General features: G+C 42.6%; 1 protein-coding gene across 6 annotated transcripts in view; it reads left to right on the forward strand.

Moving 5' to 3' along the window:
- LPP (LIM domain containing preferred translocation partner in lipoma) overlaps nucleotides 1-26,918 on the forward strand; it is a 388,598-nt gene that overhangs the window by 128,288 nt on the left and 233,392 nt on the right. For all 6 annotated transcript variants that reach the window (XM_073589409.1, XM_073589404.1, XM_073589407.1 and 3 more), the window contains one exon: nucleotides 1,609-1,819. In XM_073589409.1, the coding sequence (XP_073445510.1) occupies nucleotides 1,609-1,819 (211 nt within the window). The remainder of the gene's footprint in view (nucleotides 1-1,608; nucleotides 1,820-26,918) is intronic.

Consider the following 26,918-nt stretch of genomic DNA (forward strand, 5'->3'; position numbering starts at 1 on the left):
AGCATGTTACATTGTTAAACATGGAGACGAGTATTTTAACATTTAGATTCCGAATTGTTCTTCCTTAAAGACTTCTCCAAAGATTTTAACCTAGTCTGTATACAACAAAATTGCTACATATATTTGTTCAAAAATCGCACGTCTTGCCTTTCCTTTTACACACTTGGGTCCAGGCTGCCTTTTGAATAGATTGTATTCACTTCTGGCTATGTAGCTAATGCCAGCATACGTCATTGCACAAAACGATTGTCTCCACTGCTGGGCGCGGCTATAACAGTGGCGGGGATGGTAACGTTTCTCATGCTGGCGCGCATCTGCACCGCTCAGCAAGATGGACAAGGCCAGTATGGAGTGTGTGCACCGCCCAGCCAATATATGGTCCGTTCTAACAGCATCCATAAATGTCCTGCTGACCAGCCAGACATTAGATCCATCAGCAAGGAGCTGTTTGCGAGTTATTGTAAGTCTATGCTGCTCTGGGGAACTTTATTTAGGATTACCTCCTGGATAAAAGATTTGATTTGAACTGTGACCTTGAACTGAAGACATTTGGGCTGAAATAATTTGCCAGTGTATGACATTGACTGAGAGAGGTTTTGCACTTTCTCTGAAGGGTCCTCTTTCAACATCTTAATAGAATATTGATCAGGCATTCCTTTTTAGGCTTATTGGTATGTTTAGTGTCATGGTCATGTGTAATGTCCAAGCAGAACCAGGTAGTCTTGCATTGTACTTAAAGGTTTGTTTTCATGACTGATCTTTAGGTGTGCACCAATCCTCTGCCTCCCAGTTTGTTAGGGGACAGTGCACCCCTGAATGATCAGTTCAACGGCATTTCTTCCCCACCATCCTGAATTGTTCTCTCTTGTTGCTAGCGGAGGCAGCTCTGACTTGGCAGCAATAGTGGAGTCGGAAAACTGAAGCTGGCTAGATACAATGATACAACTAGCTTCAGTGCAGCGCTTATAAGTGCGTGCTCCTTGTCAAGGAAATCTGTCAACTTTCGCTGGACTGTGCGCAGTGTCTCATCTGTCCTTGCAATTTTCTCCTCCCGCATTGATTGTTGTGGCTGACGTCATCCGCAGAGACTCTTGCGCCTGTGCAGCTACTATTCTTACTGTGCAGGTGCGAGATTTTAACAGACTCTGGATAACGTTGGAGATGTCAGTCACTGCACGAGGACGGAGGTTGCGGGGCCGAGGAGCACAGACCAGTGGCGCTCATCAAACTAGCATATGGCTCGGGAGTATTAATAAAAGGTACTCTTTTAATCTACTTATATAAGATGGTTATTGGAGTGCTAGTAAAGACATTTTAAAGGTGGTGCAGTCAGTTTATATAGCGAAAACCTGGTGAAAGGTTCCCTTTTAAATGCGGGACTTACTTTTGCCATGAAATTTCATAAAGGATTCCATGACTTTGACCTGCCAGACCCTGATTCTTCACCCCAGCCCCAAGCTGTAACATTATTGTGACCATTATTCTTTACAGTTGATAACTTCTACTGGTAAAAGTCTGCTGGTGCTGAATCTAAAGCCGATAGATTTGCCCCTTCTGTTTTTATCTCTAAAATAGGTTTACTTCTATCACTTTTTCTTTTCTTCCTAGATTGAAACAATGTCTCACCCATCTTGGCTACCTCCAAAGAGCTCAGGAGAGAGCCTTGGACATGTGACCGCCAGAATGGAAACCACACAGGGGTTTGGGGCACCAAGCATTTCCGTGTCCACTCAGCAAGCGCCTAAGAAGTTTGCACCTGTAGTAGCGCCAAAGCCAAAATATAACCCTTACAGATCAGGACAATCTGAAGGAGGGGACGGTATGTAATTTTTAGTTATTGTAAGTAACAAGTGGATGTTCCAATACAGCGTGGCTCCAAAAAAAACTCTAGAAGACACTCCACAAATGATTGAAATCACTCTGATCATGCTTCAAGAATGCCCACAGGATATCAATATTCATTTGTTATAGACCTGTGTGCCGCCATCTCAATGCTTCCAAGGCCTTTTCTTTAAAGCTTTTGGTGCATTCATTGGTCTGTGAAACTTCATTCATTTTAATATTGTTAAAGGAGTTAAAGACAAGTCTAGCGTCATAATGTAAAGATGGACACTTTAATTCCAGAAATGTGTCACTTACTGGGCTGCTTGGTGTAGTGACGCATAGAAGAGAGTTATCAGCCGCACTTACAAGATTATTTAAAAAAAAAATTTATTTTTGCTTAAAGTTTTACACCACACTGAATAGTCAATGGTGATGAATATTACTGTAGCTTAGGTTTAGGTAACGTTTTGACCCTACCTGGGTCTTTTTCAAATCTTGCTAGAAGTGAAACATATATAGTATTATTGTGCCTTGCCATAATTCTGTCTCTGAGCTCCTTGGCCAGTTCCTTTGACCTCTTGATTCTCATTTGGTCTGACATGCACTGTGAGCTGTGAGGTCTTATATAGACAGGTGTGTGCCTTTACAAGTCAAGTCCAATCAGTTTAATTAAGCACAGCTGGACTCCAATGAAGGAGTAGAGCCATCTCAAGGAGGATCACAAGGAAATGGACAGCATGTGACTAAAGCCAGTTTCACATTTGCGCATGCAGGAGCTGCGGAGGACTGCAGACTTCCTACGTGAAGCTCCGCCCATGGCTGCACCTCCTCCGGTCAGCTCCGGCATGTGGCCTGCGTACCCTATCTCTAGCATTAGATACGCAGGCCGTGCCCATGTATGCGGATGCGTCCGCAAGTGTTGTATTGACAGTGCGTCGACCGCACCAAAATGCAACACATTGTGTTCGGCGCAAGTTGCCGCACAGTCAAAACGACACATGCGGAGGCATCCGCATACATTGGCACAGCCTGCGTACCTAATGCCAAAGATAGCATACGCAGGCCGCATGCCGACGGAGGCGGAGTTGACCGAAGGAGGTGCGGCCGTGGGCGGAGCTGACCGGAGGAAGTCCGCAGCCCTCTGCAGCTCCTCCATACGCAAATGTGAAACCTGCCTTAAGTATGAGTGTCTGAGCAAAGGGTCTGAATGCTTATGACCATGTGATACTTTTTTTTTTTTTTTTTTTTTTTTTTTATAATAAATTTGCAAAAATTTCTACATTTGTTTTTTTCAGGCAAGATGGGGTGCAGAGTGCACATTAATGAGAAAAAAATGAACTTTTTTTGAATTTACCAAATGGCTGCAATGAAACAGTGAAAAATTTAAAGGGGTCTGACTACATTCCAGTACTTACTGTATATTCTTGATTTAACTTGTTCAATTATCTTTATAATGTGATCAAATACACTGTGTGCAGAATTATTAGGCAAATGAGTATTTTGATCACATCATCCTTTTTATACTTGTTGTCCTACTGCAAACTGTATAGGCTTAAAAGCCAACTGCCAATTACGTAAATCAGGTGACTTGCATCTCTGTAATGAGGAGGGGTGTGGTCTAATGACATCAAAACCCTATAATAAGGTGTGCTTAATTATTAGGCAACTTCCTTTCCGTTGGCAAAATGGGTCAGAAGAGAGATTTGATGGACTCTGAAAAGTCAAAAATTGTGAGATATCTTGCAGAGGGATGCAGCAGTCTTGAACTTGCCAAACTTTTGAAGCGTGATCACCGAACAATCAAGCGTTTCAAGGCAAATATCCAACAGAGTCGCAAGAAGCGTGTTGATAAAAAAGCGCAAAAAAACTGCCCATGAATTGAGGAAAATCAAGCGTGAAGCTGCCAAGATGCCATTTGCCACCAGTTTTGCCATATTTCACAGCTGCAACGTTACTGGAGTATCAAAAAGCACAAGGTGTGCCATACTCGGGGACATGGCCAAGGTAAGGAAGGCTGAAAAATGACCACCTTTGAACAAGAAACATAAGATAAAATGTCAAGACATGGGGCCAAGAAATATCTTAAGACTGATTTTTCTAAGGTTTTATGGACTGATGAAATGAGAGTGACTCTTGATGGGCCAGATGGATGGGCCCGAGGCTGGATCAGTAAAGGGCAGAGAGCTCCACTCTGACTCAGACGCCATCAAGGTGGAGGTGGGGTACTGGTATGGGCTGATATCATCAAAGATGAACTTGTGGGACCTTTTCGGGTTGAGGATGGAGTGAAGCTCAACTCCCAGACCTACTGCCAGTTTCTGGAAGACACCTTCTTCAAGCAGTGGTACAGGAAGAAGTCGGTATCGTTCAAGAAAAATATGATTTTCATGCAGGACAATGCTCCATCACATGCATCCAAATACTCCACAGCGTGGCTGGCCAGTAAAGGTCTAAAAGAAGAAAAAAATGACATGGCTCCCTTGTTCATCTGATCTGAACCACATAGAGAACCTGTGGTCCCTCATAAAATGAGATCTACAGGGAGGGAAAACAGTACACCTTTCGGAACAGTGTCTGGGAGGCTGTGGTGGCTGCTGCACGCAATGTTGATCGTAAACAGATCAAGCAACTGACAGAATCTATGGATGGAAGGCTTTTAAGTGTCATCATAAAGAAAGGTGGCTGTATTGGTCACTGATTTTTTTTTTTTTTTGTTTTTGAATGTCAGAAAAGTTTATTTCTAAATTTTGTGGTGTTATATTGGTTTACCTCATGAAAATAAACAAGTGAGATGGGTATATACCGTATTTTCCGCTTTGTAAGGTGCACTTTTTTTCCCCCAAACTTGGGGGGAAAATGGGGGTGCGTTTTACAAAGAGGATATACATTACCGGGTGTGGGCCGCAGGGGTGTCCGGCTGTCCGTCGGCGCTGTGGGTGTCTCCGGGTGCCCAGCCGTGTCTCCACGTGCCCAGCGGTGTCTCCGGTTCCAATCCCAGGGCTCTGGCGACATTTTGCGACAGGCCAGAGCCCCGGGGCTCCCTCTCGGTTCCCTCTGTTTTGGGCTCCGGCAATATGGCGGCCGCCGCCGGGGGCGGCGCATGCGCTGATGGTGATCTCGGGACAGATCTTGCTGAAATCTCATCTCTCGAGATCTCAGTCCCGAGATCACCATCAGCGCATGCGCCGCCATATTGCCGGAGCCCAAAACAGAGGGAACCGAGAGGGAGCCCCGGTGCTCTGGCCTGTCACAAAATGTCTCCAGAGCCCCGGGATTGGAACCGGAGACACCGCTGGGCACGTGGAGACACGGCTGGGCACCCGGAGACACCCACAGCGCCGACGGACACCCGGTAAATGTGGGCAGAGCCCCGGGCTGCTGCACAGACCCCCTGGCAGCAGCGCGAGCCCCCCTGGTAGCAGCATGATCCCTCCCTGGCAACGCGCTGCACATGGGAGCACCCTCTCATCCCTTCCTGCGGCCTGCAGTATCACCCCACTCCTGCCTCCTCCAGCAGCGACCCTGGGACCCCACTTCACCGCAGCCACCACCCCCGGTAAGCAATAAGACACCTGGATTATAAGAGGCACCACCATTTTATTAAAAAAACGTTTTTTTCCTATTTTTCTCCTCAAAATTTGTGGTGCGTCTTATAATCCGGAACGTCTTATAAAGCTAAAAATACGGTATTTGGTTTGTATTAAGTTGCCTAATAATTCTGCACTGTAATAGTTACCTGAAAAAACAGATATCCTACTAAGATAGCCAAATCTAAAAAAAAAAACACTCCAACTTCCAAAATTATTAAGCTTTGATATTTGAGTCTTTTGGGTTGATTGAGAACATAGTTGTTGTTCAATAATAAAGAGAATCCTCTCAAATACAACTTGCCTAATAATTCTGCACGCAGTGTATATATTTGTGCAGTACAATAATAATACGGTATATATGCTTCTCTTCCAGCAAGGTTAGCAAAAGTCCCAGGCTGGGTCGAAACGTTGCCTGAAGCTAAGCTACAGTAATATTCATCATCACCATCGACTATTCACTGTGGTGTAAGTCTTTAAGCAATAAAAACAAATACATTTTTGGGTAATAATCTTATGAGTGTGGCTGAATACCCTCTTGATATTTTGGAGCGCTCCAGTTCAGCCCTCACCACCACGACTGCTAAGTGTGCATTTTATCATTTGCTTTAGGAAGTGAAGCACATTCATGGGCTCTATAACACCCACCATTGACAGCTTTCTGTGTACACTGCACATGGGAAGAAAGCTGCCAATCAGTGTTGGGTGGAGTTATATAGAGCTCGCATACAGAGAACTGATAGATCTACAGCAGATAAAACTGTGATTTTATCAAAATGACTGCAAGCAGCCCAGTAAGTGATACATCACTGTAATTGTAGTCTGTGCACCTGTGTTATGCTCCTCTCACATGGGGCAGTGAAAACCTTGTGATATGTTCCTTTTAAACAATAGTTGGTGGAGTTGTGCTTTATGTATGTACAGCTGGAACTTTTAATGAATTATAAGGTTTTTCCTGATGCAGGTCTTCTCTTAACTAAGCTATAGTTGGAAATATTTTATTACTGATGATCTGGGAATAGTTCTGTAAATGAAGCCTTTTTAATTTCGTAAAGATTCAGAATGTTACACAGTAAAGACATTGAAGTCAAACCATACGAAGAAGGTTTACTGCTTAATAAAACATAAACTACACATTGAAATAAGAAATGCATTCGTCAATTATCTAAGTACCGTAAATATATTTCTAAAGATGCTATTGAGATGAAACACAACCCATCCAATCCACACAGGCAAAGAAATCAAACCATAGATGCCCATAAACTGTTGTGTAACAATGAAAAATGACACAGGGAAGAAGTATTGAACTGTTGAAGAGGTACAGAAAGCCATGGAAAGTCATGATACCAGCTGAAATCTATCAGTAATTAGAAAGGAATCTTGCCAATTAGTGCAACATATCAGCTGGTTCAACTGATGACCTATAGAAAGATGTCTCATTTCCAAAGTGCCACCGAAGAAACCTCTCATGAATGGGTAAAACCAGTGAGTTGTCTTAACACCTTTACAACCTTATTGTTGCAAAATATACGGACTACATTAGTTACAGAAGAATTTCTAAACTACTATAATCCGGAACTGGAAATAACATAATTTCCCCAAACACCGACCACCGCTAGATGCTCCCTGCAAGATTTCAGACAAAGGACTGAAAAGAGTGATCAGAAGAGTTGTCCAAGGGCCAAGGACCACCTGTGGAGAGCTACAGAAAGACATGCACTCCTCCTCCATTGCCTGTATGCACGCTCACCACACAAGACTCCATTGCTGGCCAAAAAGCATGTTCAAGCACGTTTAACATTTCCTCAACATTTAGACAACACTGTTTAATACTGGGAGAATATAGTCTGGTCAGATGAGACCAAAATTGAACTGTTTGGATGCCGTATTCGACACCAAAAGGCACTGCAAATCACCCCAAAAACACCACACCAAAAGTGAATATTGGAGGTGAGAACATCATGGTGTGGGGCTGTTTTTTTTAGCATTGGCAATGGAAAACTTCACATAATTGAAAGAACAAATGTATCGAGACATTCTTGATAAAAATCTGCCATCTACCAGGATGATGATGAAACGAGGCTGCACATTTCAGCAAGACAATGATCCCAAACACATAGCCAAGGCAACTCTCAATTGGTTTCAGATAAAAGAAAAGAAGGCTGCTAGAATGGCCTACCTATTACCTCACCTGAATCCAAGATAACATTTATGAAAGGAACTAAAGCTCAAGAGTTCATGGTTGGCCTATGGAAGCTCCAAGATGTGAAGAGTGTTTGAGGAAGAATTGGCCAAAAAAACACCTGAGCAATGCATGCCACTAGTTTCTCCATGCAGGAGGCATCTTGAAGCTGTCATCAACAACAAAGCTTTTTGTACGAGGTATCAAATAATTTCAGTAAGTGTATTAAATACTTTTTCTATGTGTAATTTCTCATTATTAAAGATACAAACACTACAAAAAGCCTGCAAGCTGAGACGACCAAATCAATAAAGCTGATAAACAGCTGCACTCTGAAATGCTATATTATGCAAACATTGAACTTCTCCCATCAGGGTAAGGCATTTTTAATTAGAGATGGGTCATGCTGGTCTTAAAATTGTAGTCTTTCAGTCTGGGAAAGACATATTAGGTATAAGGTCCCACCAACGGGGTACGCCTTGTCTGTGGCATTTGGGCTTTCATTAATTAGCCCATTTGTGCCCTAAGTACCTTTTTTTATTTTTAACATATTTTCAATAGAAGTAATGCAGTTCAAGTTTTTATATATTCAGTGTTTGTATAAAAAGGAAATCCAGCAAGAACTCAGCAAACCAGGGTTGGAGTAAAATGATGCTTTTCTTTATTTCTTCAACAAGGTATAAAAACGACCCACAAGAATCAGAAACCAGAGTGCATGGCAGAAATTAGCGCAAATTGGACTACGCGTTTCGGCGGCCTAATCCAACTTCTTCACGGTCCAAACCTAATCTGCTCCTTGTATGTGGAGCCATATAAAAGGCAATCCTGAATAAAATTAGTGCAAATGATTACAAACGTGTGCAGAAAAAAGGTTTAACACATTCGCTACTGTGGATTAACTGACAGCATTGCTACAAAACAGACAACTGTTTCTTATGTAATAAAAAATAAAAATAAACGTCCTAGAAAACGGCATGATGTATAGGATGATAGAAAAAAAATAAAATAAAAAAAAAAAAATTTTTGAAAAAAAAAAAAAAAAAAATTCTTATATTTAACATGAATAAAATGAACGCCACTGAAACCTCAATAATGCAGAATAATATCATTCTGTACGGCTATTAAATCCTAAAGGAGTTCTTGTACCCATTTCAAAAATCCATTTGCTTTCTCTAGCTAGAACCTTCCTGCGTAAGTCCCCCCCTCTAAGAGGTTTTTTTACTTGTTCAATTCCCATGAAGGAAAAACTAGATAAATTACCACTATGGACTTTAGGGAAATGGCGTGAAACAACTGAAGCTCCAACCAAAGGTACATTTTTAGCATCGGATATGTGTTTTCTCATCCTGGTTTTCAATGAATTCATAGTACAACCAATATACTGAAGTCTGCAAGAGCTGCAGCTGATCAAATAAATTACATTTTCAGTGTTGCAGTTAATAAAAGATGCAACACTAAACTCTTTATTATTAGAAAATGAGGAAAAAACTTTTGATTTATTAGCAAAGCCGCAGCAGATGCAGACATTAGCTCCACATTTGAAGAAACCCACAGTTTGTATAGTTTTTAATCAATTATTGTACTTTTTATTCTGATCAATAACCATGCTAGGAGACAATAAGGACGCTAAGGTAGGTTCCCGTTTGTATGTTATATCATTTCAGAATGCAGCTGTATTTTCTTGGCCTTATTTCTCACTAGAAATAGGCCTGCCCCCATCGTGACATTACCGCCCTCCCGTATCAGGCCTATTTCTAGTTATATTCATGCTAGATGTGGGCCTGTTGCTATCGCATCGGGAGGGCAGTGACATCACAGGGTGCGGTGCCAACAGAGGGCGCCCGCACCCCATCTTCAGTGCAAGCCGCGGTCTTTCCTGCCGGCTGTCACTGCACGGAGGTGGGTGGGCAGGCAGCTGTGGGATGCGGCAGTGGGTGTCCCGGCGGGGGTCCCGCTGGTGGTACTGCGCAAGGGCCTGGTACCACCAGCGGGTGCCATATTGGAATACCCATCACTTGGGTATTCCAATATGGCAGTCGGCGTACTTCCTGTGCGGCGCGGTGGATTATGGGATAGCGACAGAGCCGATTGGCAATTATATACTAGATTATTACACACAACTTAATTTATGGACATCTATGGTTTGATTTAATACGTTTTGGGATTTTATACTTTTTTTCTTTTCTAAATATAGATGTCTTGTAATACTAGAAATCTGATAACCTGCCACCTATCAGATGCTCAGATTTTTTTAGGGTTTGGAAATACATTCATGTTTATACTAGGTGACATCCTAAAGGCGAAACACTGCGGGATGACTTTCCATTCCATCAAGCCTACTTTGCTTTATTCATTAACACTGGTTTGTTTGGCTTTTATCTCACATTCATTCACATTCTTTGTGCTGTTTGGATTTGTGCTGATGGCATTCGCCGCTCAAATGTGCGTAATTCTCCTGTCCCAGGGGATCCGCTGGCACAGAAGGACAGTCTGAAAGAACTGTTTGTTCCGAGAAGAGCAGATGAATGCAGGGAAGTGCTACAGTAGTGTAATTCAGGGAGCACCCTGCACTGCCGCGTGCATGAGCGCTGACCAAAGACGCTGCAGTTTCCTATATGTAATATTATATGCTGTCACCTAATCATCTACCCCATACGTGGATTCTGACTTATGCCGTGTCTGTGCAGACTGTTATTAAGACATTGATTAGTATATAAGAGCAAATGCATTGATTTGATGACTGTGGCAAAATATATATATATATATATATATATATATATATATATATATATATATATAATTTTGTAACGGTAAACTGCGCCTGCCGCTGATTGGTCGCAGCCGCCACCAATCAGCGGCAGGCTCTTATCGGGCGCAGCGCTCTATCGGGCGCAGCGCTCTATCGGGCGCAGCGCATCTGTAAAAAATAGAATTAAAATAAAAAAAGGTTATACTCACCTTCCGACGGCCCGCGATCTCCTTTCCACGCGCCCGGCCTCGCGGTCCCAGTAATGCCTTGCGCCTTAGACTGGAGATGACGTCACTCTTGCGAGAGCGCGACGTCATCAGCGGTGTTTCACGCAAAGCATTCCTGCGACCGCGAGGCCGGGCGCGTGGAGTGGAGATCGCGGGCCGTCGGAAGGTGAGTATATAACGATTTTTTATTTTAACAGAGACCATGCATACCAGGAAAGGGGGGTGACGGGACCATGCGTAACAGGAAAGGGGGGTGAGGGAGACCATACATACCAGCAATGGGGGGGGAGGACCATGCATACCAGCAATAGGGGGGCCATGTATACCAGGAAAGGGGGGGTGAGGGGGACCATACATACCAGCAATGGGGGGGAAGAGGACCATGCTTACCAGGAAAGGGGGGTGAAGGGGACCATGCATACCAGGATTGGGGGGTGAAGGGACCATGCATACCAGGATTGGGGGGGTGAAGGGACCATGCATACCAGGATAGGGGGGTGAGGGGACCATGCATATCAGGATAGGGGGGTGAGGGGACCATGCATACCAGGATAGGGGGGTGAGGGGACCATGCATACCAGGATAGGGGGGTGAGGGGACCATGCATACCAGGATAGGGGGGTGAGGGGACCATGCATACCAGGATAGGGGGGTGAGGGGACCATGCATACCAGGATAGGGGGGTGAGGGGACCATGCATACCAGGATAGGGGGGTGAGGGGACCATGCATACCAGGATAGGGGGGTGAATGGACCATGCGTACCAGGATAGGGGGGTGGGGGAACCGTGCGTATCAGGATAGGGTGTGAGAGGACCATGCATACCAGGATAGGGGGGTGAGGGGGACCATGCATACCAGGAAAGGGAGGTGAGGGGGACCATGCATACCAGGAAAGGGGGGGTGAGGGGACCATGCTTACCATGCAAGAGGGATGAGAGGACCATGCATTCCAGGATTGGTATGTGAGGGGACCATGATTACCAGGATTGGGGGGTGAGGGTACCATGCATATCAGGATTGGGGGGTGAGAGGACCATGCATATCAGGATTGGGGGGTGACGGGACCATGCATACCAGGATTGGGGTGTGAGGGGCCATGCATACCAGGAAAGGGGGGGTGAGGGGACCATGCATATCAGAATTGGGGATGAAAGGACCATGCATATCAGGATTGGGGGGTGCATTATTGCACTATTATTAAAACTTCATAAATAAACTACATCTTCTAGAATACCGGATGCGTTAGAATCGGGCCACCATCTGGTGTATAATAAATCGTAACACAAACATCAGAGTATATCGTGAAGAGAGATGGACGTGGTAACTAATGGCATAGACTGAATCTATTGAGGGTTTGTTTTAAATAATTAGATAGTTTTGCATGTATCACAAGAAATAGGGATATTATGTATGTATGTAGAGGTTGGTTGCCAGCATAAGACATTTGAGTCTCATACACATTAGATGACAACTGACAGGATTGTCCAAACATCTGATGTGTGTAGGGGCCTCCTGACTCTACCCAAAAGATGTCAGTGGTGATAAGGTAGGATGTGTTGGATAAAGATTATATATTTATGTATGGGTGTATATATAGGTGTCAAGGAAAAAAGAGGACACCACCATAAATTACCTGAAATATTCCAGTTGCAAATCTTTACTCATTACATAATGGGATGCGTTGAGAACAATAAAACGTAAAAATAATCAATGTTAATCAAACTTAATATCACATGGAGGTCTGGATTTGTAATGATACTCAAAATCAAAGTGGAAAATCAAATTGCAGGCTGATCCAACTTCAGTGGAACTGCCTGAAGATAAGGAAATGTTGCTCAGTAGTGTGTGTGGCCTCCGCGTGCCTGTATGACCTCTCTACAATGCCTGGTCATGGTCCTGATGAGGCGGCTGATGTTCTCCTGAAAAATCTCCCACACCTGGATTAAAGCATCAATCAACTCCTGGATAGTCTGTTGTGCAATGTGGCGTTGGTGGATGGAACGAAACATGATGTCCCAGATGTTCTCGATTGGATTTAGGTCTGGGGAACAGGTCGATTGAATTCAGGTCTAGGGAACGGGCAGACAAGTCCACAGCATCAATGCCTTAATCATGCAGGAACTGCTGACACACTTCAGCCACTTGAGGCCTAGCATTGTCATGCATCAGAAGGAACCCATGGTCCAGTGCACCTGCATATGTTCTCAAAATGGGTCTGAGGGTCTCATCCTGGTACCTAATGGCAGTGAGGCTACCTCTGACTATCACATGGAGGGCTGTGAGCCCTAGAAAGAAATGCTTCCCCACACCATTACTGACCCACTGCCAAACCAGTCAAGCTGGAGGATGTTGCAGGCAGCAGATCGTTCTCTTCTGCGTCTCCAGACTATCACATGTGCTTAGTGTGAACCTGCTCTCATCCGTGAAGCACACAGGGCGGGCGCCAATGTCGAATCTGCCAATCTTCTCTGGCAAATGCCAATCGCTCTGCATGGCGTTGGGTGTGGATCACAACACCCACATGTGAATGTTGGGCCATCATTCCACCCTCATGGAGTTGGCTTCTGACAGTTTGTTCCGACAGATGGATGTTAGTAGCCTGCTGGACATCATTTTGCAGGGCTCTGGCACAGTTTCTCCTGTTCCTCTTTACACAAAGGAGGAGATGGCTTTCCTGCTGGGTTGTGTTGTCCTCCTATGACTTTCTCCATGTCTCCTGGTGTACTGGCCTTTTTCCTGGTATCTGCTCCATACTCTGGACCCTATGCTGATACACAGCTACCCTTTTTTCCACAGTTTGGATTTATGTGCCATCCTTGATGAGCTGCACTACCTGAGCAACTTCTGTGGGTTGTAGATACCGTCTCATGCTACTGTACCTGTAGGGGTGAGAGCAATGATAAAATGCAAAAGTGACCAAAACAGCCAAAAAGGATGAGAACAGAGAAATGGTCTGTAAGCCACTCCCAGCAGAACTACTCCTTCAAAGGGGTCGTCTTGCTAATTGCCTATCATTTCTACCAGTTGTTTTCATTTGCACAACAGCAGGAGAAATTGATTCCCAATCTGTGTTGCTTCATAACTAGACAGGTTGATATCATCAGTGTGATTGACTTGGAGTTACATTGTGTTGTTTAAGTGTTTCCTTTATGTTTTTGATATATACCATCTGTATGGGGCTTTAGGAGAGATAGCTGTCTGTTAACCGGTTGTTATGTCACGTGTATGACTATGACCAGCTTAACGTTCATCTTTACATTCTTATTGGCTTGTCTTGCTGCATAGTTTTATTCACACTGTTGTCATATAATTAGGAGCTTGGAACTCCCTGAAATCTGTGCACTAAAAGGATATATATTCCCATTTTGCAATGTGATAGACATATTGCTAGGACTCTTCGCTTATCCTGAAGCTTCAGCGCTAAGTTAGTTCTGTGTCCCTTGCACTGTTTTTTCCTATGTAGAGCTGGCCCAGAATACAGCTGGGTAGGGAAAGCCTAGACCGAGTCACAGGTCTAAATTGGAGCCATGGCCCACCCATTCTTATGATCAGTGGAGGTTTCAGGTCTGTTTCCTATTGATGATCAAGTGATGGTGTCCCTTAAATTAAATTTGTAGGATTTCACATACTTTTATAGAATATGTTCACAATATATAATTGTTAGTCTAAGGCCTGTTTCACACTTCAGTTTTTTTGTGTCAGTTAAAATCTGCCAAAATGGCGGAAAGCGGATGCGTTGCTAAACTAATGTGAACGGATGCCACCAGACCGTTTTTTTGACGGATCCGATGAATGAAGAATTTTAAAGGAACAGTAGCCCGAGAGAGATTTTTTTTCCAGCCGCCAGAACAGACTTTATGGTTAAATTTCAGGCTGAGTGAAGACTTTCGGGCATGTGCAGGGTGAAGTGCGGATACTGCCGCCCGAAAAAACGTTACATGCTCCGTTCGGGCATGTCGGCAGACGTCAAAATTTTGGCGGATCCGCAAAAAAACGAATCCAATGGATGGCCATCCGTCAAGATCCGCCGGTAATGCAACTCAATGTGAAAAAAAAACAGATCCGCCAAGCAAAATGGCGGATCCGTTTTTTTGCAAAACGGCGGATCTTGACTAATGGACAAAAACTGAAGTGTGAAACAGGCCATAGGCTCATGCTCCGTATAGGCAAAAAGCTTACTTTGAGTGCACTCGGACCCAAAGAGTAGAAAGGATCTATTTGCCAATCCGATAAATTTGGACATGAAAGTGAGATCCATGTGTCTCCGAGCAGGTCGTATTCTGAAGCAGATCAGACTCTGCCCTTAAAGTCTGAGGATTTGTGAGTCCCAGATGTAGATCGGTTTGCATCTGTCTCTCGTGAATCTGTTGCTTAGTAATACATTTGTGAAATGTTTCCCTACAGGGGTCTTTTTATTGGCTTGGAAGCAACTAGTATGATACATGGGTAAAATAACTATTCAGTTTCTCTCGGATACTAATACTCTCTTGGTTGTGTGAATGCAGCCTTAGACCATGGTGAATGCTCCATGTACTGCTGATATGCAGTGCTGTGCTCTGTACAAGTGGAATCATTGTAGGATCTCTGGAGATCCTACTAAATTCTAAAAAATCATGTGGGGCAAGAGAAAGGACTGATTTCAGACCAATCTAATATATCCACCTGTTTCATAGCAGCCAGACGCCTCTACTGGGTATGATGGGACCACCTTTCAGCTGACAGCAGGACCTGGTATGGCAGGGTTTGCAGTAATTGACGGGAAATAAGTGTGTTCTCACTCACTGGCAGCAAAAATGATTTTGAATTTTTTGAGAAATTGAAGCATGTAATGGGTTGGAAAGTTTTTATTTATGATTTTTTCATTTTTTCTATAAATGATTACATAGAATATTCACTAGAATTGAGCAGAAAGCTTCACAACGGTCTGGGTCGGCGGCAGCCCATGGCTAGTCCAGAGCCCTGTGAACCTCCTCCTACCTGGCAGAATCATGGTCATGTGTGCCTCCTACCACAACAACGATGTTAGGCCAGGCCTCCTAACCAGAGGTACCCAGGGCTCTGGTCCAGTGGCCACAGGCTACCAACGTTTAGGATTTGTACACTGCAAGGACCAGGTTGGGTCAGTAAGATGAACCTATTGCTATTGATGTAAATATTCGATACAGGAATCTATTCAACAATAAGAGTAAAATAAGTGTACGGCAGAATGAGGAGATTTTTCTGTTTTCTTGAGTACAGAAGATATTATATGACTAACTACCGTAGCTTTGTCCGGCCAGAGTTGCCTGGCAACATGAGAACGTTGTACCTTGAACAGGAAGAAGTCACTTATTACACGGGTTAGGAATAGAACTAGAGGCCGTACATTTATGTGCTCGGAATCTGCTTTTATCCACGTCACGTTGTACGTGCTGAGTTTAGCCCTTCTTTGTTTTCGCCGCCTTTGTAAGCAGTGGCCATCCTGCTAGGCCAGCTTCACAGAATACTAATACAGCTGTTTTGTAACCATCCGTCTTGATAGTATATTGATAAATGAGCTTCGCTATAGGGGTATGTGCATTGATAAATGCGCTTCGCTATAGGGGTATGTGCACACATTGTGTTTTGATCCCTTTTTCAATTCGGTTTTGTCACGCAAAAAGCGCTGCATTTTACAGCATCAACAAAGTGAATAAGATTTCTCAAACCTCATGCACATGTTGCGTATTTATTCTTGTATGTTTAAAGCTGTCTCAAATCTCCAGCATATCAATTCTTAAAGCATTTTTCAACCGCTGTAATGAAAGGGGAAAGAAAAACCCTGACTGACAGTCAACCCAAATTCAGAGCCAATGTCAGTCGGCGCTGGGGTGGCGATTTATAGCGTTTTCTTTTCTTCTGGTGACGAGTTTCCTTTTGCTACTTACTCTGAGAGCAGCATGATGTAGGAAAGGAGACCATAATTCCAATGAGTTGCTTAGTTTACTTGGTGCAGCAGTTAAGCCAGAGTTTTTAGATGCATGTAGCAGAGCTCAGAAAGCTAACCCCGCCCACACCTTGTCTATTGACAGTGAGCTTCTTATCGTAGTCGGACCAGGGCTTTCATAAGCTGTAGTCCAGACAATGATTATCTCCTGGAGATAAAATTTTCATTGTATGGAAGCAATAGCACACAGCTTAATAAGTGAAACATCCCTGAAATTTAGGTCTCAGCCGCTCATACTGTACTCGCATTACAGCAGAAAGGGGGTATCCAGCACAGGCACCAAGATAACACATTAAAAACAGAGTAAATTCAGAAAAAGATTAAGGCTAAGTTCACATTGGGCCTTTTTTGTGTTTTCAGTTGTGTTTCATGGTACCAGCAAAGTCTGAGATATCAGAAATCTCATGCACACAGCTTTGTTTTGTCATCAGAATTTTGTGCTTTGCATGTTTTTTTGCACAATGAAGCAGGTCACTTCTTTCAGCGTTTTTCAGCATTTTTCACCCATTGAGATGTATGAGTGGTAAAAAAAACGCTGAAAAAACACACCAAAAACGCAGATATCAGGTTTTGCTGCATTTTTTTGTGCCACAACCTTACTCTATAGAATAGGAACTTTTTTGTTCAACACTAAACTTTATCAGCATGCACAACAGATAAATCTAGCATGCCAAAAACACAGCAAAACACGCAAGAAAAAGGCCCCTTTCACACATCAGTTTTTTGCTATCAGTCGCAATCCATCGAATTTTGAAAAAAAACGCCGTGTATCGAGGGCTAGCGGGTTCTCACAAAAAAGTTGTATTGAGAAAATTAAAAACAGAAGTAAAAGCAGAATTGACTCACAAGGGAAGGATGAATTTTCTGATTTAGTGAAATGGAGCCTCATCACTTCTTTTAATCAATCTCATGCCTCCATACGCAACCTACTTAAAAAGTACTGGTTTATTTTAAAGGGTGATCCTGTTCTGTCGGTACATATACCAGCACAGCTTATCACCATCTTTAGGAAAAACCGAACCCTTCACAACTTTGTGGCTCCTAGCTACACATCCGCTAGACATTCACCTTTACCAACCACCCAAGGGTGTTTTGCATGCAGGGCCCCAAAATGCCTCTGTTGCACGTCCATTTTGACTGGGGTGCAACACTTTAAATCTCGTACTACTGGTACGACTTTTAAAATCAATTGCCATGTCACTTGTCAGTCAAGTTATGTTATTTACCTAATCGAATGTGATTGTGAGTTACAGTACGTGGGCAGAACTATACAGACTATGCACAATAGGCTTCATAAACATCGTCAAAATATCAAAAACGGATTTTTGCTGCATAGTCTCTCTAAACGTTTCTTGCTTGCACTTAACAAAAATCCAAGCTCGCTGAAACTCACCATCATAGATCACAATCGAGATGACGTGACAAACCGTTATGATAATCTAATTAGAAGAGAGAGCTTTTGGATTTTTAAACTTGGCACCTTGACGCCAGAAGGGTTAAACCTTACAATTGAGAAAGCTAATTGAGGTCCGTTGGTCATTTACCTTTTATGATGCTTTTTATATATTTTTAGTTTTTAACAGCTTTTATTCCGCATTTCTTAACTACATTGTGATTGTTTTTATTTGTGATGCAATTATTTTTACTTACAATACTATGCTTAATTGTTTAATTATTTATGATGTAATTAATTGCTTATCACTCCCTATTGGTCACTGCCCCTTTAAATACCTGCCCCCTGTGTATTTTTTGTGCATTGTCACCTGAGGAAGGCAGAATTTATGTGTCGAAACGCGTTGTGGATTACTTAAAATAAAAATATTCTGTAATAATCCATCTCCTGTCCTTGCGTTCCTGCTGACCGGGTTTCACCAAGCTCTGTTGCCTCTCCTCTGTCACTCCATCCCACCTTGGCTTGCTGTACGCATTCTTCGCTGTGAAGATCGCAGATCGTGTACATATTTCACGCGTGCGCATTTAAATGTGACCTCGCGCACCAGTATGCTTTGCCCAACTGAGGGCAAAGCCGAAAATCAGTAGTGCACATGTGCCAGTATATGCAGTTTCTTGTGTCCCCGAAGTATTTTGCGCCAAGGGGCCTACCGATTTTCGGCTTTGCCCTCAGTTGGGCAAAGCATACTGTGCACGCGTGAGGTGACATTTCAATGCGCACTCGTTAAATATGTCTGCGATCTTCAAAGCGGAGAATGTGTGCAATGGTGACAGGTTCCCTTTATGGCTGACCATTAAGCACAGAATTTCCCACCTGGAACTGTTAAATGGGTATCAACTCAAAATAGACATGAATACAATCAAACCTAGGAACAACTAAATTAAAGTATCCAAGAAACTTTAGAGCATTTTGTACCAAATAGAGAATAGTTTATTAAGGTTAATCAATAAATATGTAAAAACAGAGTATCACTACTAAAAGCAGGAAAAACTATTAAAGGATCCCCAAATTGTGTACAGCTCTCTATATTTTATAAATGTATGCACCAGGAATGGGTATTATAAATGTGTCTTTACATGGCTAATATTAAATGGGGTCAGTCTGGATTAGTAGAATTTTAATCAAGCTATCTGACATGAATTAGTCAGGGAATATGGGACTAGATCAGGGCACCTGACATTACAATCTATTTCTGTGCGTACAAAGTAGTATACCTGTGCAGTAGAATTGCTTGTCAAGGCTAAATAAAGTGCAAAATAGTGAAGTATGATAAAGTGCATGAGATAAGCTGGCACTTACTGAAACTAAGGTGTGTGGGTCCTGTCCTGCCTCCCCTACGTGCTTTTCGCCATGTTTCTTCTTCAGGAGCCGTCAATGTTTGTTGATTAACCTGAATAAAAAATAATCTATTTGGTATAAACTACTCTATGGTTTCTTGGATTCTTTAGTTTACTTGTTCCTAGATTTGATTGTCTTTAAGGCTGACCATGTAGAAAAATCTCCAATTTGTATTTGGGTACTGTGAAGAATATTGAAGATATCATTTTGTCAATCGTTGGAATCCTGTCATGGGATTATAAAACCCCCTTCCCATGTTCAGCTGTAACAGGACATCTAGCTCAACAGGTGGTCAAGCCTCAAAAGGCTGTGAGTGAGAGATCTAACACTTTGAGCCAGCTAAGCTCAGAACAAAATGCTTGCTTGCAAAATAGATACCAACTGCTTTATTGAGTCAGCTATAATTTCATAAGGAGAATATGGACTTATCGTATGTCCTGGTCACACACCAGCTACATTTTCGAAATCTCTGGACCAGATGACACTCCTTCCAGGGTCTCGATCCATTCTAGCACCACAGGGTGGGGAGATATGTAGAATGGCTAGTAGGAGCCAGGTTGGTATATTTGTTCTCAATGCGTATTAGTGGCCTGATCGGATCTGATGGCACTAAAAATGCCTCCCTAGGATCGTTTATTAAAGAATTATGACCCATCTTAAGTTTTTTGTAGTTTTTAGTTGCTAGAGGCAAGGGGGTTTAGGTTAAGCCCAGAGAGCAGGAGTGGAATGACTCAAAGGGGATAAAGCCTAGTGTAAGACAATGTGGTTCTCCTCTGTTATGCTTGTGGTTCACTTCGAAGGTGGGGCCCATGTCGAGTAATGTGCTGTGAAGGACCTAGGAACCAGCTGGCAGCCCATGCCCCCTGCAGCCCAGCATACGCATGGTTGAACATCAACCCGGCAATTGAGCTATATGCTTATCTTTTCTACTACCACTATTTGTATTTGCACATCTGACCATTTTATATGTATAGCCATTGTGTATATAATGTGTTGTCTAGTGTGCCCTTAAAGGGAATCGGTCACCCCATTTTTGGCCTATAAGATGCGGCCACGGCCATCAGGGGCTTATCTGCAGCATTCTGTAATGCTGTAGATAATCCCCCGATGTAACGTGAAAGATAAGAAAACGAGTTAGATTACTCACCCGGGGATCTGGCCAAGTTCGATGGGTGTCGCGGTCCGGCGCCTCCCATCTTCTAGAGATGACTTCCTCCTTCTGCCACGGCTCCTGCGCAGGCATACTTTCTCTGCCCTGTTGAGGGCAGAGTAAAGTACTGCAGTGCGCAGGCGCCAGACCTCTCTGACCTTTCCCGGCGCCTGCGCACTGCAGTACTTCATTTCCTTTTTTATTTCTTTTTTCTATTTTAATAATGAAGGTGGTTTTGTGATTTCAATATCAGCTCACCCATTCTCTTTAAAAAGATTTTTTGGGAAATGTTTTTTTTTTTTTTTTTAATGAGAATATGAACTAACAGGCAGTTAGTTGCTAACTATGCATATTCTACCTGGCTCAGAGTAGTTAGATTGCTCCTGCTGATGATTCTACATCTTTACGTCAACTGGCAGCTCTTCCTCTTCTGGCCTGCTCTGTTAACGTGGCATGACTGCCGACATAATGCTGATTAACAGGCCGCTTCCCTCACTTATACAGCATGGAGTCGACTGTCAATCATCATGACACCAGTCACGCCCTGTCCAGTGCAGATCCTAAGCAACTGCTCTGTCCATGTGATGTCAGGGCAAGCAGCCGGAGCAGTCTATGACCACTCTGAGCCAGCAGAGACTGGCAGTGGGCAGAAAAGGCAGGTAGTTGGCAACATGCAAATCATGTTATCACACCTACAGGGGCATGACATGCTGAGTGGTACAACTAGTCTTAGAAAACAGCACCCCATCGACTAGTCCAAAGATTAATTTGCGTATGATAAACTGACTTTAGAAATATTTTCTTAAACTCTGTTTGTGTCAAACGTAATAAAAGGCTTGTTAGGCAGGGCGTTTATACAGAAAGATACAAACGCTGGTGGTTTGGGAGGCATAGGGGACTGGTCAGTTTCCCTTAATTTGACATTAATTGAACCGTTCCAAAAACAAGATGCAGTGTACTTCCACATAGTGTTAGGTGATCAAATACCGATCCAAAGTATTTAATGAAAATCTCTGTTTTTATAATACAGCTGTATTTTCTTATCCATAGTTCTTGAGTTGTCTTCCAAATTCCAGATTTTTGTGACCCAAACAAACAGAATCATATATGACTATACTCCTTTTCCCCGAGTCCACTGGTGAGTCCCCGGTGTTTGGCCATTGGCTGCAGTGAACTCGGTGCCTTCTGACAGGTATCTGTAGCTGTAACGTCATGTGCACCACTTGCTTCCCACCATACTACCAATTTAAGTTCCAACATAAGAATGACTAAATCAAGTTTGAGTTTCATATTTTTTTTATTATAAAGGTTATTTTTATCTGTAAGCAAATTTTGATTTTCTGTTATAATTGTAAATAAGGTTTCCTGAAAATATTCCCTTGTCTATAGAGTCCCAAATGGTTACAATAGATACTACCGTCAGATTTCCTGAACATATACTAACTTCCTCTATCTTGTCAGGGAAACTAATTTGTTCGTAGATAGACTTCTGTAAAATTGTTTCAAATCCCTTAAGTGGAATTTTCGAGAAACTGTTTTATTTTCATATTATATTTCAGCCATTACAGTTTTCCTGTTAACTCCCACATGCTAATTCACCATTTAGTCACATACTACAAGTATTTTCACCTACCCCTCAAGGTTCTTAGTATGTAAGTTTTTTTTTTTAAACCTTTTCTCTATTATGCGTGTAAAAAGTCTACCACCCCAGTTAAAATGCCAGATTTCTGTAATCTAAAAACATATCATAGCAAGAAGAATCTTTTCAGAACTTTACACCTTTTATGTTACCTATAATCTGTACAATTCAATTAAAAAAAAAAAAAAAATAAAAAAAAAATGTGGTTGCATAAATATGGCTCATGCAGACGAGTTTATAACTAGGACTTGTGCTCAGGGCTGTGGAGTCAGTAAGGCAAACCTCCCACTCCCAACTCCGCAATTTCCCTGACTCAGACTCCTGACTACAACTCCCTCATACATGGCTCATGTTTAAGTGATAAATTTACTGTAGTAAAATCTTTTCATCGCCATTATGATGCAATAATCAAGCTATTTAATTGCGTTAATCCAGTTATCCTGTTCACTTTTGCAGTTCTGAGATGATTGCAGCCATTCCTTCCCAGTGTCTTTTTCCTCTGATCTGTAGAGGAGGAGCCTCACTACTGAGCAAGTGCATAAAGTCCAGCACAGATTCATCTCAACTAAAAACCTAGATCCTTAGATCAGGAATACAACTGACATTTATAGGAGAATTCATAAGTTTTCCAAATTCTTATGAGAAAAATACTCTACCGAAATATTTTAGGAAATGGTCCATTTTATACCGACTCAGATTCCAACTCCCATCACACGTACTCCGACTCAGAGTGCTCACAGACCGCACACTGATCCATGTTATTCAATAACGCTGTTCAGATGAGCAATTTTTCTCTTGGTCCAACTGTCCATAACAGGAGAATTGAACCATGCACTACTTTTCTTTGTATATCGAATGAGACTCACCGATTCAAGTGTATGGTTGCATAAAGAAAAATATAATGGATGTTTTGTGTGGCATCCAGTTTTTACTGATCTACATTTGTTATAAATCTAAGAAACTATTTGATCATGTACATTTATTACTTTAGATGTATGAAAACAGATCGCACATGTATATCACTCAGAAGTCACATGGACGTTAAAAATGGACACACAGATGGCACACAGATTTAAATCAGATCAGAATGAGAAGGAAATAGTCTTGAGTTTTTGGGATGAAACTCAGACAATGCTTTATGTCCTCGTGTTCAGCCAAATACTTTGATCTACCATTTGACTTTGGCAGGTATTCAGTCTTTTTAGGTAGAAGTCTATCAGCATGACACATCTAAAATTGGCAGTTTTTGACCACCACATCTTGTAATAACACTTCATATCTTCTGGTCAACCCACAGATTATCAATTGGATTCAGGACTGGGCTATGGTTGGGCCATTTCAAAATTTTGGTCTTCCAGCTATGCCATTCTTTTGTTGATTTGGTGTAATGCTTAGTCATACTAAAAATGAAATTAATCTTCAGTTTTTTAGTAGGTCTGAAGGTTTTGATTCAAAATTGATTGATTTTTGGAACTTTTCATAATTCCCTCCAGCCTCAAAGCATAATGCTGCCTCTACCATGCTTTGTTGTGCGTATGGCATTCTTTTAGTGATGCACAGTATTGGCTTTGCGCCAAACATTCTTTTTGGAACTATGGCCAAATAGTTCAACTAGGGGCATACATGGAAATCATGGGGACCCATAGCAGAAGTTCTAATTGCCCCCCCCCCCCCAAAAAAAAAGAAAAGAAATGTCGGGATTTCACAACTTTACAGCCTTTACATAGCAATTATCCTCCTACTGAAGTCCTAGATTCCTCTTTCATTGCCCCATAAAATATGATGCCAACAAAAGTTCCCCCCCAAACACAGTATGGTACCCCCACAATGAATTTCTCCACATTAACCTCTACATGCACAGTATAATGACCCTGCTGTACTGCACCTCAACTCCCAAGGCAAAGTACGAGACATGCAGCCGCGGAAACTTAAACCTATTTTTTTCGAGCACGCCTAAGATACTCTATTAGCACTCGAGCATGCTCATATAAATTTATCAGAGCACGCTCGGTCATCACTAATTATAATGGCCCCACATAACCTTCCACATAGTATAATCCTCCATATAGTATAATGTGCCTCCTACAATCCTCCATATAGTATAATGCACTTGTCATGGTACTCCATACAATATAATGCACCCCCACGGTCCTTCATACAATATAATGCACTCACCGTGGTCCTCCATACAATTTAATGCACTCGCCATGGTTGTCCATGCAATATAATGCACTCGCCATGATCCTCCATACAAATATATATATATATATATATATATATATATTGCACCCTTCTATGGTCCTCCTTACAAGAAAATGCACCCCTGCATGATCCTCTATACTGTATAATGCAATCCCCATGGTCCTGCATACAATGAAAAGCACTCCACATAGTCCTGCATTTAATATAATGCACTCCCCATGGTCATCCATACTATTTAATGTACTCCCCATGGTTCTGCATACCCTATTATGGCTACCAGTCACTCCTCGTTCCACCCGATGCTCCGGTCTGCTGAGCGTGCAGTGTGAAGCACCGGGCATATCAGAACAACGGTCGCACTGTAATGACATCATAGCACCCTCTGCTCTGACATGTCTGATGCTGAGGAAGAATGATGGAGGTGAAAGCGTCCCCCTCCGGCCATCGGCGTGAGCAATGATGATGGAGGGAGCGTCAGCAGATGCTTCCACCCCCATTATTCTGTGTATGTGGGCGCTGACTGGCGAAGGGGGTACGCCATTGAGTTCAACCTGTCTCATCGGACCATACATTTATTGTCACATATTTATGATAAGGCCTGTTTCACACTTCAGTTTTTTTGTGTCAGCTAAAATCCGCCAAAATGGCGGAAAGCGGATCCGTTGCTAACTGATGTGAACGGATGCCACCGGACCGTTTTTTTGACGGTTCCGATGAATGAAGAATTTTAAAGGAACCGCAGCCCGAGAGAGAGAGTTTTTTTCCCAGCCGCCAGAACAGACTTTAGGGTTAAATTTCCGGCTGACTGAAGTCTTTCGGGCATGCGCAGTGTGAAGTGCGGATCCTGCCGGCCGAAAAAACGTTACATGCTCCTTTCGGGCATGTCTGCGGACGGCAACATTTTGGCGGATCCGCAAAAAAACGGATCCAGCGGATGGCCATCCGTCAAGATCCGCCGGTAATGCAACTCAATGGGAAAAAAAAACGGATACGCCAAACAAAATGGCGGATCCGTTTTTTTTGCAAAATGGCGGATCTTGACTGATGGACAAAAACTGAAGTGTGAAACAGGCCTAAGCCTTTTTTAACACAGAAACATTCTAGTCTGATTATATTTTGACAAAGCTTATGTCTTGCCACCCTACCCCAAAGGTCCGATATATTAATAAATCGCATGCAGTACAAAACCAGTATTTGCCTGACATTCCTGCAGCTCCTTTAAAACCCCTTCATGACCAGGGCTTTTTTCGATTTTGCGTTTTCATTTTTTGCTTCCTTTGCAGAGCCATAACTTTTTTATTTTTCCGTCAATATGGCCGTGTGTGGGCTTGTTTTTTGTGGGACGAGTTGAACTTTTGAACGACACCATTGGTTTTACCGTGTCGTTTACTAGAAAATGGGGAAAAATATTCCAAGTGCGGTGAAATTGAAAAAAAAAGTGCACTCCCACACTTGTTTTTTTGTTTGGCTTTTTTACTAGGTTCACTAAATGCTAAAACTTATCTGCCATTATGATTCTCCAGGTCATTACAAGTTCATAGACACCACACATGTCTAGGTTCTTTTTTTTTATCTAAGTGGTGAAAAAAAAATTTCAAACTTTGTAAAAAAAAAAAAAGCCATTTTCCAATACCTGTAACATCTCAATTTTTCATTATCTCGGGTTGAGTGCGGGCTTATTTTTTGCGTGTCGAGCTGACGTTTTTAATGATACCAGTTATGTGCAGATACGATCTTTTGATCGCCCATTATTGCATTTTAGTGCAATGTCGCAGCGACCAAAAAAAACTTAATTCTTCTAAAACTTAATTTTTCGATCTATGCCGTTTTAGCGATCAGGTTAATCCTTTTTATTTTTTATTGATTGGGAGATTCTGAACGCAGCGATACCAAATATGTGAGTTTGATTTTTTTTTCTTTATTGTGTTATTTTGAATGGGGCAAAAGGGGGGTAATTTCGAACTTTTATATTTTTTTTTTTATATTTTTAAAAACTTTTTTTTTACACTTTTGACATGCTTCAATAGTCTCCATGAGAGACTAGAAGCTGCCACAAGCCGATTGGCTCTGCTACATAGAGCCTCTGTATAGCAGAACTGCTCACTTTCTATGAGCGCTGACCACCGGGTGACGCTCACAGCAAGCCGGCAGTGACGGCCATCCAGGAGACCTCTGGTTGTCATGCCTGCGAACCGGTGACCCGTGATCACGTGATGGGGGTCACCGGTGCACGGATTTCCGGCGCGATGGCCGGAAGTACGAGTGAAATGGCAGCAGCATTTAACGCGTTAATAGCTGCGGGTGGATCGCAATTCCACCCACGGCTATTCTGGGCACATATCAGCTGTTCAAAACAGCTGACATGTCTCGGGAAAGATGTGGGCTCACCACTGAAGCTCACATCAAAGGGAGGGAGTCCGATATCCGCTTACAGCTACGGCCTGACATTGGAAAGGGGTTAATGTTTCTGTAGGTCTTTTGGCAGCATGCTAGACTATTTTTTTTCTGGTCTTTTCCTTGATTTTTAAGGGACTTCCAGTTCTAGGTAATGTCACTGTCATGCCAAATTTAAGCTACTTTTTGATGACCATCTTCATGGT

The sequence above is a fragment of the Dendrobates tinctorius genome, unplaced genomic scaffold (assembly GCF_039654945.1).
Source record: "Dendrobates tinctorius isolate UK_male_01 unplaced genomic scaffold, ASM3965494v1 ptg000107l, whole genome shotgun sequence".
Taxonomy (NCBI): Eukaryota; Metazoa; Chordata; class Amphibia; order Anura; family Dendrobatidae; genus Dendrobates; species Dendrobates tinctorius.